General features: G+C 46.5%; 1 protein-coding gene and 1 long non-coding RNA gene across 2 annotated transcripts in view; one reads left to right on the plus strand and one right to left on the minus strand.

Annotated features, from left to right (window-relative positions):
• LOC130267261 (uncharacterized) overlaps nt 1-20,717 on the plus strand; it is a 54,526-nt gene that overhangs the window by 15,227 nt on the left and 18,582 nt on the right. The window lies entirely within an intron of this gene.
• APBB3 (amyloid beta precursor protein binding family B member 3) overlaps nt 142-20,717 on the minus strand; it is a 129,621-nt gene continuing 109,045 nt past the window's right edge. The window contains exons 11-12 of the mRNA XM_056516707.1: nt 5,450-5,635; nt 142-1,709 (exon numbers count right to left, since the gene is read on the minus strand). Of these exons, the coding sequence (XP_056372682.1) occupies nt 1,482-1,709; nt 5,450-5,635 (414 nt within the window). The 3' untranslated portion in view covers nt 142-1,481. The remainder of the gene's footprint in view (nt 1,710-5,449; nt 5,636-20,717) is intronic.

Consider the following 20,717-nt stretch of genomic DNA (forward strand, 5'->3'; position numbering starts at 1 on the left):
CATTCTTGCAATGTATGCGCTTTTACAACTGTGGTAGACCACAGTTTTAGGTCCGGGGAAAAAGCGCATATGGCGCAAAAATGAGCCGACCGGACCGAGCGTTTCACTCCGGCCGGCTCATTGAAATGATTTACATCCGGGAGCGCATACAAAGGCATACGGGAGCACGAGGTTTTAGCTCCCCCCTGCGCTCCCGTATGGGGAAAACGTAATGTGAACCCAGCCTTAGTCAGCCACACGTTGCCCAGTGTCATAGGTGATGTGTGGCCAATGACTGATTTCATTCACACGAACGATCTAGTGATCATTCATGTGTTCCTGTCATGTATTAGGCTTGTTAAAGGGGTATTCCAGCTTTATACATCTTATCCCCTATCCAAAGGACAGGGGATAAGATGTATGATCGCAGGGGTCCCACCATTGGGACCCCTGCGATCTCGGCGCAGCCCCCGGCATTCAGTGTCAGGCACTACCTCCGAGTCTGAGATGTGACGTCACGGCCACCCCCCTCGTGACGGCCGTCACGCCCGCTGCCATAGACGTGAATGGAGTATCTCTTTGTCTTCTCCTGCATTAGGCTACTTTCACACTGCCGTTGTGACATGACAGTGCAACGCCCGTCAGGGAAACGGGAGAGAATAGCGGGAGAAAAAATACATCATGCGTTGTCTATTTCTCCCGCTACTCCCGTTAAAAACAACAACACCTGACAGACCCCATAATAGTAAATGGGATCTGTCAGGCCCCATTGTTGCCCGTTGTGCCCCATCCGGATAACGGACGTATTTAAAAAAAAAAAAACGCCTAATGGCCGTTTACCAATGAGGTACAATGGCAGTGTGAAATTAGCTTCACACAGACAGCCCATCAATTTGGAGGGGCACTGAAATGCCTTATGTCCCTTGTGGTGACACTGCAGGGCAACTAAACACTTCCTGCCAGGTTCACCCATAGATTATAGCTGATCGTTGGGGGTTGTGATCAGCCTGTAGTCAAGGTACCCTTTTTAAGAAATAGTGATTGTTCAAAGCTTTTTAAACTCTTATCAAGTAGAAGATATATAATATAAAGATATATAACAAAGTTATACCAATAATCTTTTAGATCACGGTAATGATGTTTGGGATAAGACAAGGAGGGAATAGGTTTCAAGAACCTCAGAGATATTATTGCTTCCTTGCAGGACACCTATTTTTTTCCCTTTTGCTCCCAATTACATTTTTACTTTTTTGTCCTTGGTTACATATGACCCACAGTCTAGTATATATTTATGTCCTTCACTCATTTTTTGAGTGCCACTATATAAGTAATTTAGAATAAAGACATTTTCGGACCTAATTTTTGCCTGTAGTCAAGTAGATATAATAAAGGTCAATCTGAATTCAATCTGAAATTTCAGAAAACAACAAACATTCTAAAATATCTAGAAAACAGGCAGGTAGCTAAAAAAGGGGTGACCTTTCCGGCAGAACTACCCTGCTTTAAGGAGTATGCCTAACATGCCGCTGCTTAAATGATTCAAAGAAAGCCATGACTCCTCTTCTTTTATTTGTCCCCCCACTCTTCTGAAGAGTGTGGCCTGCAGAATTGAATGGTGACATTGGGGAGTCAACAGATGTAGTCCTCTTTATTTTCAAGAGAGATTTTCCAGGTCCACTTCTTGACTTTATCCTTGATGATGAGGCAACCACACATTTCTGATACTGAACCTATAAAAACACAAACGCATGTGGTTAGGAACATGCGCCATTTACATCTCACAACACCGCATTGGATACAGTGTTAGATAAATACATCACATCACTGGAAGCATCTTGCACTGACCCTGAATTATAGACCATATCATGGCCAAAAGTTGAGTATATAATTTGACCCTTGGAAATTGATAGTTAGCTTGATGAACGGCACTTTTATTTACATAGCAAGAGCTCCAATAATGCAGCAGGACAGTTCATTTCTCAGATTTCTTTATAATACCGGTTGCTAATATTTGAAAAATTAGTGCAAGGATGAAGCCAGTAAAGAAGATTTCAGCTCTGATACCCAAATAATTGTTAATGCAGCTCTGGACTACATTAACATGTAGTAGTGGCACCAAATAAATAACTTTTACTCACTAAACATGGTTGCCTTAAACTGGCTGTATTAACCAGATGTAGCGTAGGCGCAGACCTCGTCACTTACATATACATAGTGATATTGTTTGTAAGGTTGAAAAAGACTCAAGTTCAACCTAAACATGAACCTGGACATCAAGTTCAACCTAAAACCCTACTGTGTTGTTCTTGAAGAAGGGGGGAAAAAACCCTGCAAAAAAAAACCCATGCCAATTGTCCCGACTCCATTATTATCAGAATAAATCCCTGGATCAACATTCCATCCACATTTATCTTGTTTCCAGAAAAATATCCAGGCTCCCCTTATCTTGTGTATTAAAGGAGTAGTCCAGTCCTGAAAAATGTATTCCCTATCCCAGGGGTTGGCAACCCGCGGCTCTTTTACTCCTTTGCCGCGGCTCCGCGAGTCTGTCCCGGGTCCCAGTCACCCTTATTCCAGGACAATGCAGTGTCCCGGAATGATCTGAGGCAGTGAGCCGCCGTCACGGCGTCGTCGGTTTACTTACCTGCCCTGGTGCCATCGGAGCGGAGTCTCTTCTTCCGGGGCCGTGGGGATCCTCACTGTCATGTGACAATGTAATGTCACATGACAGTGAGACATCGCCGGTCTGCGCCTCAGTTGAGGAGCGCCGCCGGGAGAGGAAGACGCCACGCGAGGAGCTGGTGAGTATGTAAAGTACATTACTCACTTGACAGCGGGGCTTTAACCCCTCACCCCGCGGCAGCGTTAATGCTGCCGCGGGGTGAGGGGTTAAGGCTACCGCTGCCATGGGGTGAGGGGTAACTTAACCCCTCAGCCCATGGCAGCGGCAGCGTTATCGCTGCCGCGGGGTGAGAGGTTAACGCTGCCGCTGCCATGGGGTGAGGGGTTAAGTTACCCCTTACCCCATGGCAGTGGTAGCGTTAACCCCTCACCCCGTGGCAGCATTAACCCCCCTCTCCCCAGCCCACCCCAGGCCTGGGCCCAAAAAAAGCCCACCCCAGGCCTATTGTCGCACGATGTTTAATGAATTGGTGAAATATTTTTCAATGCACTTTTTCATCTTGTGTTTGTTTATGCCACTCATTGAATGGAGTGGAGTTTCACAAGAATTAGGTGACTTTTTAAAAAGTTACATGTAATACTTGGGGGAGATTTATCCAAACCTGTTCAAAGGAAGAGTTGCTGAGTTGCCCATAGCAACCAATCAGATTGCTTCTTTCATTAAAAAAAAATAAAAATAAATAAAAAAAAGGGCCTCTGAAAAATCAAAGAAGCGACCTGATTGGTTGCTATGGGGAACTCAGCAACTTTTCCTCTGGACAGATTTTGATAAACTGTAAACAAAGAAAAAAGAGAAGGCCCAAGGAGGCTCCTAGTGCATTACCCTAAATATTGAATCAAAACCCCACATAAAGTGGGGACAAGTAGGGGGTCTGATGAATGGACGCTCACCTGGAGCGTATATTATATACGCATATAACCTCAGTCTGAGGTAATATTAGAGGAATCCGTGCAAGCCCGCAGGTCTTCACGATGGATCCAAAGGGAGATTCTGTTGGTGAACTTGGTAGTGGAAAAAATTTCCTTTAACCAGGCGTTCAGGGAACCAAGGAGATCTCACAACCAAGTCATGGAGGTGGATATAAATTCAAGCTTTATTAGTATACAACAACGCGTTTCGGGGTTAGCATACCCCTTCTTCAGATTGACAGATTTGTACAATACAGTGCAACAGAGGGCTTTTTATACACACATTGATTGAAAACAAAATGGTGGCAGGGTCACGTGGTCAGGATGGGAGGTATGGCAATAACAATAAAAAATGCGAAGAAACTGGAAACTGGATGTTTAGATGCGGAGACATGCGGCCACTGTTTACATGCCGTGGAGCGCACAGCTATGTTCACAGCGAGTGCGCATCAAGCCTCCATTTAGTATATGAACCGGATTAAGTAATACACCTCTCCTTTATATTATTTAATAAAGTACATTATTTTCCTTTCATTTGAAGTTACTGTTATCCCTATGTATAGGTAAGAAGCACAAAAGTCGATCTAAACATCCAGTTTCCAGTTTCTCTGCATTTTTTATTGTTATTGCCGTACCTCCCATCCTGACCTTGTGACCCTGCCACCATTTTGTTTTCAATCAATGTGTGTATAAAAAGCCCTCTGTTGCACTGTATTGTACAAATCTGTCAATCTGAAGAAGGGGTATGCTAACCCCAAAACGCGCTGTTGTATACTAATAAAGCTTGAATTTATATCCACCTCTATGACTTGGTTGTGAGATCTCCTTGGATCCCCGAGCGCCTGGTTAAAGGTAATTTTTTCCACTACCAAGATTTTGATAAAAACTCCCTAAATGTCCCTAAGCCTTTCAGACCTCCCTAAATGTAAGCCTTTCAGACCAAAGCTGTGCCCCTCTGTATGAGGAGGTACAAATGTTACAGAAAAACAACAACAAAGCTGCATCACTTTTAGCAACATGAGGCTTACATAAAATGTTTGTTACCTTTTTTCTTTCAGATGAATGGCTTAGGGTATGTTCACACTGAGGAATTCAAGAGGAATTCACAAGGAATAATTTTGGTCAGGAAATTGTTGTCTTTTGTAATTTTATCCATCAAGTGGAATTCGAGCGGAATTTCCATGCGGAAATGAAGAGGAATGAAGGAGGAGGCTATTTAATTCTACATTTCTGAATTCCGCTTGAAAATGATGTCATGCGGAAACATTTTTTACCATTGACTTCTATTGGATTCTACTCGCAAATTCTGCTTGAAGAATGAACATTTTTCTTCAATCGGAAAGGAATACAGCGTCGGAATTCTGCTTGCGGAAATTCTGCAGTGTGAACAGGACAGCGGAAAAATCATTAAAGTCAATGTGCAGAGGAGATGTGCATTAATTTGGAGCGGAGAATTCAAGAGAAAATTACTCTTGAATTATTCAGTGTGAACGCACCCTTACAAGCCTTGACAAAGTCCCCCCCCCCCCCCATTGTGCACATAGTGACTTAAAAAACTGGGAGAGCAAGACAGAAAAGGAGGGCAACCGAGTAAATTAATTATACATTCTATACATGTACAGTGACATTTTTTAGTGTAAATTGTAGGGCTCTTTTAAGACATTCTTCCATCTAGTGACAACGTATCAAATTACATGACATTACGGTTATATTCCACTATGGTCAATGTGAAACAACTATGGAACCTTTTTAAAAACATCACCTTGTTTAAATGTTTAATACAGGCCATGTCACCAGCTCTATGACATCATACATGGTGGTGAAGAGATGTAACAAATGGCAAACATCTTTACGACATAGAAATAGTAACAACACTCACCATACATGCTGCCTGCACAGCCTCGGATACATGCCCAGCATCAGGTTCGCACCAAAACACTGTGCACTGGAAACACTGTCTACCGCCTGTATCCACGATTAAGGCAAATGTGTGTGGGTCCTTTCCAATTCCCATAAATGTCACATAACGGACCTGACACTGCCAGATAGGTTCTTCTTCGGCATCCTATACACATCAAGAGACAAAACCATTACTATTTATGTAAGAAATTTGCAGAATACACATTCGTATGTGATCAGACGAGAACACGAGCAAATGAAAACATGAAATATAATAATTACCACAATAGTGGATGAAATTGTTCTATTTGAGTTTATTATTGTGAAAAGGTTAGGTTATTTATGTCTTCCTATTGTAAACCTCCAACTAAAAAGTAGACTGATCTAGTCAACTACAGTGGTTAGGCTAACTGTAAAGTGTTCGGTTGCTTCTCAACGTTCCTTTGACATCAGGGGAAGTGAAGGGTCGAGGGATTAAAGTTGGGGGAGTGAAGGGTCATTCAACTGCCAGACCTTATTGTTCTTGAAGAGATCTGTCACCGGAGCTGTCTGGCAGCGGTTTACCCTTCTCTCTATAGACAACATATGAACATTCAGCCTTGCTGAACAATTATGTGTATGGGGAGATCGAGAGAGACAGTTGTCAGCCAAACAAACATTGAAAGTGTATGGCCACGGTGGCCACCTTAAGGAGCAATTGCTACTACAGACTTTTAACTCTCTTGTATCGCTGTACACAATTATTATAAAAAGCACAACTCTTAGTTGGATATTGGCAGATTATGATCATTCTAAGCAGGGGCATTGCTAGGAACCTCAAACATCCGGGCACAAGCCCTCTGTTACATTTTTACAACAGCAGGACCCTAAACACAAAATTGTATTTGTATTTTGCTAGCAGGAGCTCAGCCCCATACTATTTTATATAATCCAGTTTTTTTCAAGGCAAAAAGAAAAAACACAAAAAAATACAGTGGGACAAAAAAGTATTTAGTCAGCCACCAATTGTGCAAGTTATCCCACTTAAAAAGATGAGAGAGGCCTGTAATTTTCATCATAGGTCAACTATAAGAGACATAATGAGATAAAAAATTCCATCAAATAACATTGTCTAATTTTTAAAGAATTTATTAGCAAATTATGGTGGAAAATAAGTATTTGGTCAATAACAAAAGTTCATCTCAATACTTTGTTATTGTTACGCCGAGCGCTTCTTAAACCACTCATCATCAACCGTTTCTCTCCCAAATTAGTTTCTCCCACTCCTGTCTCCGGTTCTTCTGACGTCTTCTCAGTGAAAGAGATACTGGCCTCCAAGACGGTCAGAGGAAAAAGGTTCTTTTTGGTGGATTGGGAGGGCTGTGGACCTGAAGAGAGATCCTGGGAACCTGAGGACAACATCCTAGACAAAAGTCTGCTCCTCAGGTTCTCAGGCTCTAAGAAGAGGGGGAGACCCAAGGGGGGGGGGGTACTGTTACGCCGAGCGCTCCGGGTCCCCGCTCCTCCCCGGAGCGCTCGCTTCTCTCTCGCTACCGCAGCGCTCCGGGCAGCTCCACTGACCCGGTGCGCTGCGATACTGTCTCCAGCCGGGATGCGATTCGCGATGCGGGTAGCGCCCGCTCGCGATGCGCATCCCGGCTCCCGTACCTGACTCGCTCTCCGTCTGTCCTGTCCCGGCGCGCGCGGCCCCGCTCCCTAGGGCGCGCGCGCGCCGGGTCTCTGCGATTTAAAGGGCCACTGCGCCGCTGATTGGCGCAGTGGTTCCAATTAGTGTGTTCACCTGTGCACTCCCTATTTATACCTCACTTCCCCTTCACTCCCTCGCCGGATCTTGTTGCCATTGTGCCAGTGAAAGCGTTTCCTTGTGTGTTCCTAGCCTGTGTTCCAGACCTCCTGCCGTTGCCCCCGACTACGATCCTTGCTGCCTGCCCCGACCTTCTGCTACGTCCGACCTTGCTTCTGTCTACTCCCTTGTACCGCGCCTATCTTCAGCAGTCAGAGAGGTTGAGCCGTTGCTAGTGGATACGACCTGGTCACTACCGCCGCAGCAAGACCATCCCGCTTTGCGGCGGGCTCTGGTGAAAACCAGTAGTGACTTAGAACCGATCCACTAGCACGGTCCACGCCAATCCCTCTCTGGCACAGAGGATCCACTACCTGCCAGCCGGCATCGTGACAGTAGATCCGGCCATGGATCCCGCTGAAGTTCCTCTGCCAGTTGTCGCCGACCTCACCACGGTGGTCGCCCAGCAGTCACAACAGATAGCGCAACAAGGCCAACAGCTGTCTCAACTGACCGTGATGCTACAGCAGCTACTACCACAGCTTCAGCAATCATCTCCTCCGCCAGCTCCTGCACCTCCTCCGCAGCGAGTGGCCGCTTCTGGTCTACGACTATCCTTGCCGGATAAATTTGATGGGGACTCTAAATTCTGCCGTGGCTTTCTTTCCCAATGTTCCCTGCACTTGGAGATGATGTCGGACCAGTTTCCTACTGAAAGGTCTAAGGTGGCTTTCGTAGTCAGCCTTCTGTCTGGAAAAGCTCTGTCATGGGCCACACCGCTCTGGGACCGCAATGACCCCGTCACTGCCTCTATACACTCCTTCTTCTCGGAAATTCGAAGTGTCTTTGAGGAACCTGCCCGAGCCTCTTCTGCTGAGACTGCCCTGTTGAACCTGGTCCAGGGTAATTCTTCCGTTGGCGAGTACGCCGTACAATTCCGTACTCTTGCTTCAGAATTATCCTGGAATAATGAGGCCCTCTGCGCGACCTTTAAAAAAGGCCTATCCAGCAACATTAAAGATGTTCTGGCCGCACGAGAAATCCCTGCTAACCTACATGAACTCATCCATCTTGCCACTCGCATTGACATGCGTTTTTCCGAAAGGCGTCAGGAGCTCCGCCAGGATATGGACTTTGTTCGCACAAGGCGTTTTTTCTCCCCGGCTCCTCTCTCCTCTGGTCCCCTGCAATCCGTTCCTGTGCCTCCCGCCGTGGAGGCTATGCAGGTCGACCGGTCTCGCCTGACACCTCAAGAGAGGACTCGACGCCGCATGGAGAATCTCTGCCTGTACTGTGCCAGTACCGAACACTTCCTGAAGGATTGTCCTATCCGTCCTCCCCGCCTGGAAAGACGTACGCTGACTCCGCACAAAGGTGAGACAGTCCTTGATGTCTACTCTGCTTCTCCACGTCTTACTGTGCCTGTGCGGATATCTGCCTCTGCCTTCTCCTTCTCTACTATGGCCTTCTTGGATTCCGGATCTGCAGGAAATTTTATTTTGGCCTCTCTCGTCAACAGGTTCAACATCCCAGTGACCAGTCTCGCCAGACCCCTCTACATCAATTGTGTAAACAATGAAAGATTGGACTGTACCATACGTTTCCGCACGGAGCCCCTTCTAATGTGCATCGGACCTCATCACGAGAAGATTGAATTTTTGGTCCTCCCCAATTGCACTTCCGAAATCCTCCTTGGACTACCCTGGCTTCAACTCCATTCCCCAACCCTGGATTGGTCCACTGGGGAGATCAAGAGTTGGGGGCCCTCTTGTTTCAAGGACTGCCTAAAACCGGTTCCCAGTACCCCTTGCCGTGACTCTGTGGTTCCCCCTGTAACCGGTCTCCCTAAGGCCTATATGGACTTTGCGGATGTTTTTTGCAAAAAACAAGCTGAGACTCTACCTCCTCACAGGCCTTATGATTGTCCTATTGACCTCCTCCCGGGCACTACTCCACCCCGGGGCAGAATCTATCCTCTGTCCGCCCCAGAGACTCTTGCTATGTCGGAGTACATCCAGGAAAATTTAAAAAAAGGCTTTATCCGTAAATCCTCCTCTCCTGCCGGAGCCGGATTTTTCTTTGTGTCCAAAAAAGATGGCTCTCTACGTCCTTGCATTGACTACCGCGGTCTTAATAAAATCACGGTAAAGAACCGCTACCCCCTACCCCTCATCTCTGAACTCTTTGATCGCCTCCAAGGTGCCCACATCTTTACCAAACTGGACTTAAGAGGTGCTTATAATCTCATCCGCATCAGAGAGGGGGATGAATGGAAAACGGCATTTAACACTAGAGATGGACACTTTGAGTATCTGGTCATGCCCTTTGGCCTGTGCAACGCCCCTGCCGTCTTCCAAGACTTTGTTAATGAAATTTTTCGTGATCTCTTATACTCCTGTGTTGTTGTATATCTGGACGATATCCTGATTTTTTCTGCCAATCTAGAAGAACACCGCCAGCATGTCCGTATGGTTCTTCAGAGACTTCGTGACAATCAACTTTATGCCAAGATAGAGAAATGTCTGTTTGAATGCCAATCTCTTCCTTTCCTAGGATACTTGGTCTCTGGCCAGGGACTACAAATGGATCCAGACAAACTCTCTGCCGTCTTAGATTGGCCACGCCCCTCCGGACTCCGTGCTATCCAACGTTTTTTGGGGTTCGCCAATTATTACAGGCAATTTATTCCACATTTTTCTACCGTTGTGGCCCCTATCGTGGCTTTAACCAAAAAAAATGCCAATCCCAAGTCTTGGCCTCCTCAAGCGGAAGACGCCTTTAAACGGCTCAAGTCTGCCTTTTCTTCGGCTCCCGTGCTCTCCAGACCTGACCCATCTAAACCCTTCCTATTGGAGGTTGATGCCTCCTCTGTAGGAGCTGGAGCGGTCCTTCTACAAAAAAATTCTTCCGGGCATGCTGTTACTTGTGGTTTTTTTTCTAGGACCTTCTCTCCGGCGGAGAGGAACTACTCCATCGGGGATCGAGAGCTTCTAGCCATTAAATTAGCACTTGAGGAATGGAGGCATCTGCTGGAGGGATCAAGATTTCCAGTTATTATTTACACCGATCACAAGAACCTCTCCTATCTCCAGTCTGCCCAACGGCTGAATCCTCGCCAGGCCAGGTGGTCTCTGTTCTTTGCCCGATTTAATTTTGAAATTCACTTTCGGCCTGCCGATAAGAACATTAGGGCCGATGCTCTCTCTCGTTCCTCGGATGCCTCGGAAGTTGAACTCTCTCCGCAACACATCATTCCTCCTGACTGCCTGATTTCCACTTCTCCAGCCTCCATCAGGCAAACTCCTCCAGGAAAGACCTTCATCTCTCCACGCCAACGCCTCGGAATCCTCAAATGGGGTCACTCCTCCCATCTCGCAGGTCATGCAGGCATCAAGAAATCTGTGCAACTCATCTCTCGCTTCTATTGGTGGCCGACTCTGGAGACGGATGTCGTGGACTTTGTGCGAGCCTGCACTGTCTGTGCCCGGGATAAGACTCCTCGCCAGAAGCCCGCTGGTTTTCTTCATCCTCTGCCTGTCCCCGAACAGCCTTGGTCTCTGATTGGTATGGATTTTATTACAGACCTACCCCCATCCCGTGGCAACACTGTTGTTTGGGTGGTCGTTGATCGATTCTCCAAGATGGCACATTTCATCCCTCTTCCTGGTCTTCCTTCAGCGCCTCAGTTGGCTAAACAATTTTTTGTACACATTTTTCGTCTTCACGGGTTGCCCACACAGATAGTCTCGGATAGAGGCGTCCAATTCGTGTCAAAATTCTGGAGGGCTCTCTGTAAACAACTCAAGATTAATTTAAACTTTTCTTTTGCATATCATCCTCAATCCAATGGACAAGTAGAAAGAATTAACCAGGTCTTGGGTGATTATTTACGACATTTTGTTTCCTCCCGCCAGGATGATTGGGCAGATCTTCTACCATGGGCCGAATTCTCGTATAACTTTAGAGTCTCTGAATCTTCCTCCAAATCCCCATTTTTCGTGGTGTACGGCCGTCACCCTCTTCCCCCCTCCCTACTCCCTTGCCCTCTGGTTTGCCCGCTGTAGATGAAGTGACTCGTGATCTTTCCACCATATGGAAAGAGACCCAAGATTCTCTTTTACAGGCTTCATCTCGCATGAAAAAGTTTGCCGATAAGAAAAGAAGAGCTCCCCCCATTTTTGCTCCCGGAGACAAGGTATGGCTCTCCGCTAAATATGTCCGCTTTCGTGTCCCCAGTTACAAACTGGGTCCACGCTATCTTGGTCCTTTCAAAGTCTTGTGCCAAATTAATCCTGTCTCTTACAAACTTCTTCTTCCTCCTTCTCTCCGTATTCCTAATGCCTTTCATGTCTCTCTTCTTAAACCACTCATCATCAACCGTTTCTCTCCCAAATTAGTTTCTCCCACTCCTGTCTCCAGTTCTTCTGACGTCTTCTCAGTGAAAGAGATACTGGCCTCCAAGACGGTCAGAGGAAAAAGGTTCTTTTTGGTGGATTGGGAGGGCTGTGGACCTGAAGAGAGATCCTGGGAACCTGAGGACAACATCCTAGACAAAAGTCTGCTCCTCAGGTTCTCAGGCTCTAAGAAGAGGGGGAGACCCAAGGGGGGGGGTACTGTTACGCCGAGCGCTCCGGGTCCCCGCTCCTCCCCGGAGCGCTCGCTTCTCTCTCGCTACCGCAGCGCTCCGGGCAGCTCCACTGACCCGGTGCGCTGCGATACCGTCTCCAGCCGGGATGCGATTCGCGATGCGGGTAGCGCCCGCTCGCGATGCGCATCCCGGCTCCCGTACCTGACTCGCTCTCCGTCTGTCCTGTCCCGGCGCGCGCGGCCCCGCTCCCTAGGGCGCGCGCGCGCCGGGTCTCTGTGATTTAAAGGGCCACTGCGCCGCTGATTGGCGCAGTGGTTCCAATTAGTGTGTTCACCTGTGCACTCCCTATTTATACCTCACTTCCCCTTCACTCCCTCGCCGGATCTTGTTGCCATTGTGCCAGTGAAAGCGTTTCCTTGTGTGTTCCTAGCCTGTGTTCCAGACCTCCTGCCGTTGCCCCCGACTACGATCCTTGCTGCCTGCCCCGACCTTCTGCTACGTCCGACCTTGCTTCTGTCTACTCCCTTGTACCGCGCCTATCTTCAGCAGTCAGAGAGGTTGAGCCGTTGCTAGTGGATACGACCTGGTCACTACCGCCGCAGCAAGACCATCCCGCTTTGCGGCGGGCTCTGGTGAAAACCAGTAGTGACTTAGAACCGATCCACTAGCACGGTCCACGCCAATCCCTCTCTGGCACAGAGGATCCACTACCTGCCAGCCGGCATCGTGACAGTTATATACCCTTTGTTGGCAATAACAGAGGTCAAACGTTTTCTGTAAGCCTTCACAAGGTTTTCACACACTGTTGCTGGTATTTTGGCCATTCCTCCATGCAGATCTCCTCTAGAGCAGTGATGTTTTGGGGCTGTCGCTGGGCAACACAGTCTTTCAACTCCCTCCAAAGGATTTATATGGGGTTGAAATCTGGAGACTGGCTAGGCCACACCAGGACCTTGAAATGCTTCTTATGAAGTCACTCCTTCATTGCCCGGGCGGGGTGTGTGGGGTCATTGTCATGCTGAAAGACCCAGCCACGTTTCATCTTCAATGCCCTTGCTGATGGAAGGAGGTTTTCACTCAAAATTTCACAATATATGGCCCTATTCATTCTTTCATTTATACGGTATCGTCCTGGTTCCTTTGCAAAAACAGCCCTGAAGCATGATGTTTCCACCCCCATGCTTCACAGTAGGTATGGTATTCTTTTGATGCAACTCAGCATTCTTTCTCCTCCAAACACGACGAGTTGAGTTTTTACCAAAACGTTCTACTTTGTTTTCATCTGACCATATGACATTCTCCCAATCCTCTGCTGGATCCTCCAAATGCTCTCTAGCAAACTTCAGATGGGCCCGGACATGTACTGGGTTAAGCAGAGGGACACGTCTGACACTGCATGATTTGAGTCCATGGCGGCATAGTGTGTTACTGATGGTAGCCTTTGTTACTTTGGTCCCAGCTCTCTGCAGGTCATTCACTAGGTCCCCATGTGTGGTTCTGGGATTTTTGCTCACCGTTCTTGTAATCATTTTGACACCACAGGGTGAGATCTTGCATGGAGCCCCAGATCTAGGGAGATTATCAGTGGTCTTGCATGTCTTCCATTTTATAATAATTGCTCCCACAGTTGATTTATTCACACCAAGATGCATGCCTACTGAAGAGTCAGTCTTCCCAGCCTGGTACAGGTCCATCATTTTGTTTCTGGTGTCCTTGGACAGCTCTTTGGTCTTGGCCATAGTGGAGTTTGGAGTGTGACTGAGGTTGTGGACAGGTGTCTTTTATACTGATAACAAGTTCAAACAGGTGCCATTAATACAGGTAACGAGTGGAGGATAGAGGAGACTCTTAAAGAAGAAGTAACAGATCTGTGAGAGCCAGAAGTCTTGCTTGTTTGTAGGTGACCAAATACTTCTATTCCACCATAATTTGCAAGTAAATTCTAAAAAAAATCAGACAATGTGATTTTATGGATTTTTTTTCTCATTCTGTCTCTCATAGTTGAGGTATACCTATGAGGAAAATTGCAGGCCTCTCATCTTTTTAAGTGGGAGAACTTGCACAATTGGTGCAGTGATTTACCGTCACACAATATCTGCAGGTCATGCATGCAGTGCTGGATGCATATTTGTTGGAAGTTTCACATTTATACAGCAAGTTCACAGTGAATACCCATCCAGCAGTGGATTTAGGACCTGCATATTTTGTGTGGATTTATCTGTGCCATAAATTGACATCACATGTGAATTAACTGTGAGTCTTCCTCCACTTGCTATCTTTTTGGCTTACAACAAGGGGAGGTGGTTATTTTGTTCTTTTTCCTTTGGCCCAATTCACATGATGTTTTGGGGCTCTATCACCGATATATATTTGGAAACCATTAAAAAGGTATTTACCGTATATACTCGAGTATAAGCCGACCCGAGTATAAGCCGAGACCCCTAATTTCAACCCAAAATCCCAGGAAAAGTTATTGACTCGAGTATAAGCCTAGGGTGGGAAATACCTCATCCCCCCCTGTCATCATCCAGACCCGTCATTAACATCCTCATCATCATCCCCTTGTCATCATCCCACACATCCCCCCTTCATCATCCTCATCATCCCACACATCCCCCCTTCATCATCCCCTTATCATCCCACACATCCCCCCTTCATCATCCCCTTGTCATCATCCCACACATCCCCCCTTCATCATCCCCTTATCATCCCGCACATCCCCCCTTCATCATCCCCTTATCATCCCGCACATCCCCCCTTCATCATCCCCTTATCATCCCACACATCCCCCCTTCATCATCCCCTTATCATCCCCACCCCCCTTCATCATCCCCACACCCCCCCTTCATCATCCTCTTCTCATCATTCGCCCTCAGTGGTCTTCAACCTGCGGACCTCCAGAGGTTTCAAAACTACAACTCCCAGCAAGCCCGGGCAGCCATCGGCTGTCCGGGCTTGCTGGGAGTTGTAGTTTTGAAACCTCCGGAGGTCCGCAGGTTGAAGACCACTGCGGCCTTCAACATCATCCAGCCCCCTCTCACCCCCTTTAGTTCTGAGTACTCACCTCCGCTCGGCGCTGGTCCGGTCCTGCAGGGCTGTCCGGTGAGGAGGTGGTCCGGTGAGGAGGTGGTCCGGGCTGCTATCTTCACCGGGGGCGCCTCTTCTCCGCGCTTCCGGCCCGGAATAGAGGCGTTGCCTTGACAATGACGCAGAATTACGTTGGCAATGAACGCACCTCTGCGTCGTTGTCACGGCAACGTGACTATTCTGAGGCCGGGCCCGAAGCGCTTAGAAGAGGCCTCCCCGGTGAAGATAGCAGCCCGGAACACTATCCCACCGGACCACCTCCTCACCGGACAGTCCTGCAGGACCGGACCAGCGCCGAGCGGAGGTGAGTACTCAGAACTAAAGGGGGGTGAGAGGGGGCTGGATGATGTTGAAGGCCGCAGTGGTCTTCAACCTGCGGACCTCCGGAGGTTTCAAAACTACAACTCCCAGCAAGCCCGGACAGCCGATGGCTGCCCGGGCTTGCTGGGAGTTGTAGTTTTGAAACCTCTGGAGGTCCGCAGGTTGAAGACCACTGCGGGTGGGGGAGTTCACTCGAGTATAAGCCGAGGGGGGTGTTTTCAGCACGAAAAATCGTGCTGAAAAACTCGGCCTATACTCGAGTATATACGGTAAATGTAAACCGCTACATAGCCATAAGTGATATGGACCAGACATAGACTGATTGCCACACTTGGTCTGTTTTATGCCAGTGTATATTTTACCGTATATACCTATACACACACTGTATGTACCTATGCACACAGGGGGAAATTTATCATTGAGTTTATCCCTTTTTGCGCAGTGACTTTCATTGCATCTTTTTTGATAGAGCAAAAATCTAGTGCTCAATTTTTTTGTGAATTGTGGAATGCATTCTACAGTGGATACTAATTTATCATGTGCATTTTTTTTGTTTAGATGCATTTTTTGGCGCAAATACGTTTTTTTTAAATCAAAAATACACCACCAAAAAGGACAAGTAGGAAAGTGTTCTACCGAGACAGACGGGGGATGCAGGAGCATCCCTCAACACTGCTTAACTACAACTACTCCCATCATGGGACAGAGTCTGTCCCTGGCGCTGAGAGACGGCACTTGCACATCCCCCCCTGGCTGCAGGACTATTTTGGGAGTTAGGACTACTACTCCGTCATGGACAGACTCTGCCCATGATGGGAGTTATAGTCCAGGGGCTGAGGTGCAGATCGCAGCAGGTCATTCTCCAGAGACCCGCTGTGATCTGCATTTATTAACTGTAAAAACCGGCAGCATATGTGGCTGCACTACGCTGCCCGCCAGCTCCTGTATACAGCTGTCACATTTCATAATCCCCGCTCGGGAGACGGGAGCTCTGATTGGTGAATAGCAGCGTAGCTGCATGTGCCTCCGGATTGTTAACTTAATAAATGCAGATTACATTGGGTCTCAGCAGAATGACCTGCTGCGATCTGCACCTCAGCCCCTGGACTATAACTCCCATCATAAACTGAGTCTGTCCATGCTGGGAGTAGTAGTCCTAACAGTCCCGCAGCCGGGGATGTGCAAGTGCCATCCCTCAGGGCTGCGGTACTACAACTACTCCCATCACGGGACAGACTATCCATGATGGGAGTTATAGTCCAGGGGCTGAAGTTCAGATCGCAGCAGGTCATTCTGCTGAGACCCGCTGCGATCCACATTTATTAAGTTGACAAACCGGCGGCACATACGGCTTCACTGCACTCCCCGTCGGCTCCAGGCTCCTGTATATACTGCTCATAATTCATAATCACCAATCAGAGCTCCCTTCTCCCGGGCGGGGATTATGAAATGTGACAGCTGTATGCAGGAGCCGGTGGGCAGCGCAGTGTAGCCGCATGAGCCGCCGGATTTTACAGTTAATAAATGCGGATCGAAGCGGGTCTCTGGAGAATAACCTGCTGTTATCTGCCTCTCAGCCCCTGGACTATAACTCCCACCATGGGCAAAGCCTGTCCCATGAGAAGTCCACATCAAAAAGCTGGTGTGAAATTTTTTATGTAAACTGGACTCTCGCCCCTTTGAAAATATCATGTAAAGCAGACAATATACGTGGACACGCCCACTTTTACAAAACTGACGTGAACAGTGTAAACCGCGGCACAAAGCTCTTTGAAAATGTGGTCAATACTTTTGGCGCCAAATTATTATTATTTATTTTTTTTACGCAAAATTCTTTGAGAATCTCCCCCTCTGTGTACATTATAAACATTTATGATTTTACTATTGTGCAGAGTTTTGTTCGGCGCACACTGCTGCTCCAGCACTTCTAGCTATGTGAGCAGTGTACTGCGGGAAAATGCCACAGCTCTGTGAAGTGTGCGGTAGAGAAGGAGTGTACGGAAGAGCGAGGGGGGGGGGGGGTTCTATATTTGCACAAAATTTATCAAAGAACGTGCACAACTTTTGTAAATCTGAAGCAAGAGTGTAAATTAGACAAGTAGTGTAGATCTGTGTATACAATAGACACCTAATGATAAAGCTCCCCACACTGTATATACATAGGCACACACTGTATGTACCTATGCACACTGTATATACATAGACACACACACTGTATGTACCTATGCACACTGTATATACATAGACACACACACTGTATGTACCTATGCACACTGTATATACATAGACACACACACTGTATGTACCTATGCACACTGTATATACATAGACACACACACTGTATGTACCTATGCACACTGTATATACATAGACACACACACTGTATGTACCTATGCACACTGTATATACATAGACACACACACTGTATGTACCTATGCACACTGTATATACATAGACACACACACTGTATGTACCTATGCACACTGTATATACATAGGCACACACTGTATGTACCTATGCACACTGTATGTACATAGACACACACTGTATGTACCTATGCACACTGTATATACATAGACACACACTGTATGTACCTATGCACACTGTATATACATAGACACACACTGTATGTACCTATGCACACTGTATATACATAGACACACACTGCATGTACCTATGCACACTGTATATACATAGACACACTGTATGTACTGTAAAGATTCCTCCTTGGGGATTAGCTCTGGGATCGTCCTAGTCACTTGCCACGGGACACGTTCCTCACAATAACACCACAGACCACAGTTCCGCATACAAGTCTGGCTCCTCGCCAGCTTTATTTCCACAGGTTGCAGGTAAATCAAAACAGAAACAAAATAAAGTCCTAGACCGTCTGGTCACTGACTACACATATCAGCATGTCCTGACTATGGACTGGTGAGCTACCCTCAGCCAGTTAAACATGTGTCTCCTGCAACCTGTTATTCACAGTTCACACCGCTTCTTGGACCACTCGCAGCGCCTTCTGCGTGTTACCTAAACAGGGTCCGTGTGTCTCCCCCTCTAACAGCCAGCATACTGTTTCCCAGGGAGACCCCAACTATTCTGTTTCCTTTCCTTTAAAACACACTTTCCCTTCCTGATACCTCATTAATCAGGCCACAGGTGGATTCTCCAGAGTTAGCAAGGGAAACACACCCTTTCCTTGCCACACTGCCACAGTACCTATGCACACTGTATATACATAGACACACACTGTATGTACCTATGCACACTGTATATACATAGACACACACACTGTATGTACCTATGCACACTGTATATACATAGACACACACACTGTATGTACCTATGCACACTGTATATACATAGGCACACACTGTATGTACCTATTCACACTGTATATACATAGACACACACTGTATGTACCTATGCACACTGTATATACATAGACACACACTGTATGTACCTATGCACACTGTATATACATAGACACACACACTGTATGTACCTATGCACACTGTATATACAGACACACACTGTATGTACCTATGCACACTGTATATACATAGACACACACTGCATGTACCTATGCACACTGTATATACATAGACACACTGTATGTACTGTAAGGATTCCTCCTTGGGGATTAGCTCTGGGATAGTCCTGGTCACTTGCCACGGGACACGTTCCTCACAATAACACCACAGACCACAGTTCCGCATACAAGTCTGGCTCCTCGCCAGCTTTATTTCCACAGGTTGCAGGTAAATCAAAACATAAACAGAAACAAAATAAAGTCCTAGACCGTCTGGTCACTGACTACACATATCAGCATGTCCTGACTATGGACTGGTGAGCTACCCTCAGCCAGTTAAACATGTGTCTCCTGCAACCTGTTATTCACAGTTCACACCGCTTCTTGGACCACTCGCAGCGCCTTCTGCGTGTTACCTAAACAGGGTCCGTGTGTCTCCCCCTCTAACAGCCAGCATACTGTTTCCCAGGGAGACCCCAACTATTCTGTTTCCTTTCCTTTTAAACACACTTTCCCTTCCTGATACCTCATTAATCAGGCCACAGGTGGATTCTCCAGAGTTAGCAAGGGAAACACACCCTTTCCTTGCCACACTGCCACAGTACCTATGCACACTGTATATACATAGACACACACTGTATGTACCTATGCACACTGTATATACATAGACACACACTGTATGTACCTATGCACACTGTATATACATAGACACACACTGTATGTACCTATGCACACTGTATATACATAGACACACACTGTATGTACCTATGCACACTGTATATACATAGACACACAGGCTGACATTCATCATTGTCTTTAGACTGTTTTTTGTGTCTAGAAAAGGCGCAAGCAGGGTTTATTTGCGCCTTTTTTGTGCCTTTGGGCTTACACATTTCTGCTGATTTTGAGTTGCAATCCACTGATATTGGCAATACACATGATATGGACAGGTTTCATGAACTGCACCTTTTTGTGAAAAGGCACAAAAATGGCACAAAGCCCCGGAATAGTCTCTAAAACTACACCAGCCAAGACTTAGCTGAGCTTTTTGGTGTATATGAAGAGAGACATTTAAGAAAATGTGACCTGCACAAAATGTATCAAATGCTCTGTGACCATTTAATAAATTTGGTGCTCCTACACATTACCAATATTAACAAATTTAGGGGATATTCCCCAAAGGGGTAAAAAAAAAAAAAAAAAAGAAATATAACCTTTATTGGACACTTAAAATGTAATGGTGAAATTATGGTAATTCACCTAGACACCACTAGGTGTCAGTATCACACAAAAAGAGATTTAAAAACACAGCTGGTCAGGCACTTATTTCCAGTTGATGTTCATATTACTGCCAAAGTAATGGTGTGCCGCTATATCTTTTGGGCCACTCGAATGGCTAATGGATAATAGAGCTAAAGCTGTCCAAACAACAAACCCTAGAGGGGGAACAGGGTAATACCAGTATCAACAAATTGAGGGAACAGCCCCCAAGGGGTACCCTAAACTAGAGGCCCCCCAAACAAATGTAATAAAATGTTACCTTTATTAAACACTTAAAGGGGTACTCCCGTGAAAAACTTTTTTTTTATTTTTATCAACTGGTGCCAGAAAGTTAAACAGATTTGTAAATTACTTCTATTAAAAAATCTTAATCCATCCAGTACTTTTTAGGGGCTATATACTACAGAGGAAATGCTTATCTTTTTAGATTTCTCTGATGTCATGACCACAGTGCTCTCTGCTGACACCTCTGTCCATTTTAAGAACTTTCCAGAGCAGGAGAAAATCCCCATAGCAAACATATGCTGCTCTGGACAGTTCCTAAAATGGATAGCAGAGGTCAGCAGAGAGCACTGTGGTCGTGACATCAGTGAAATCTAAAAAGATAAGCATTTCCTCTGTAGTACATAGCCCCTAAAAAGTACTGGAAGGAT

Source organism: Hyla sarda, chromosome 4, assembly GCF_029499605.1.
Source record: "Hyla sarda isolate aHylSar1 chromosome 4, aHylSar1.hap1, whole genome shotgun sequence".
NCBI lineage: Eukaryota > Metazoa > Chordata > Amphibia > Anura > Hylidae > Hyla > Hyla sarda.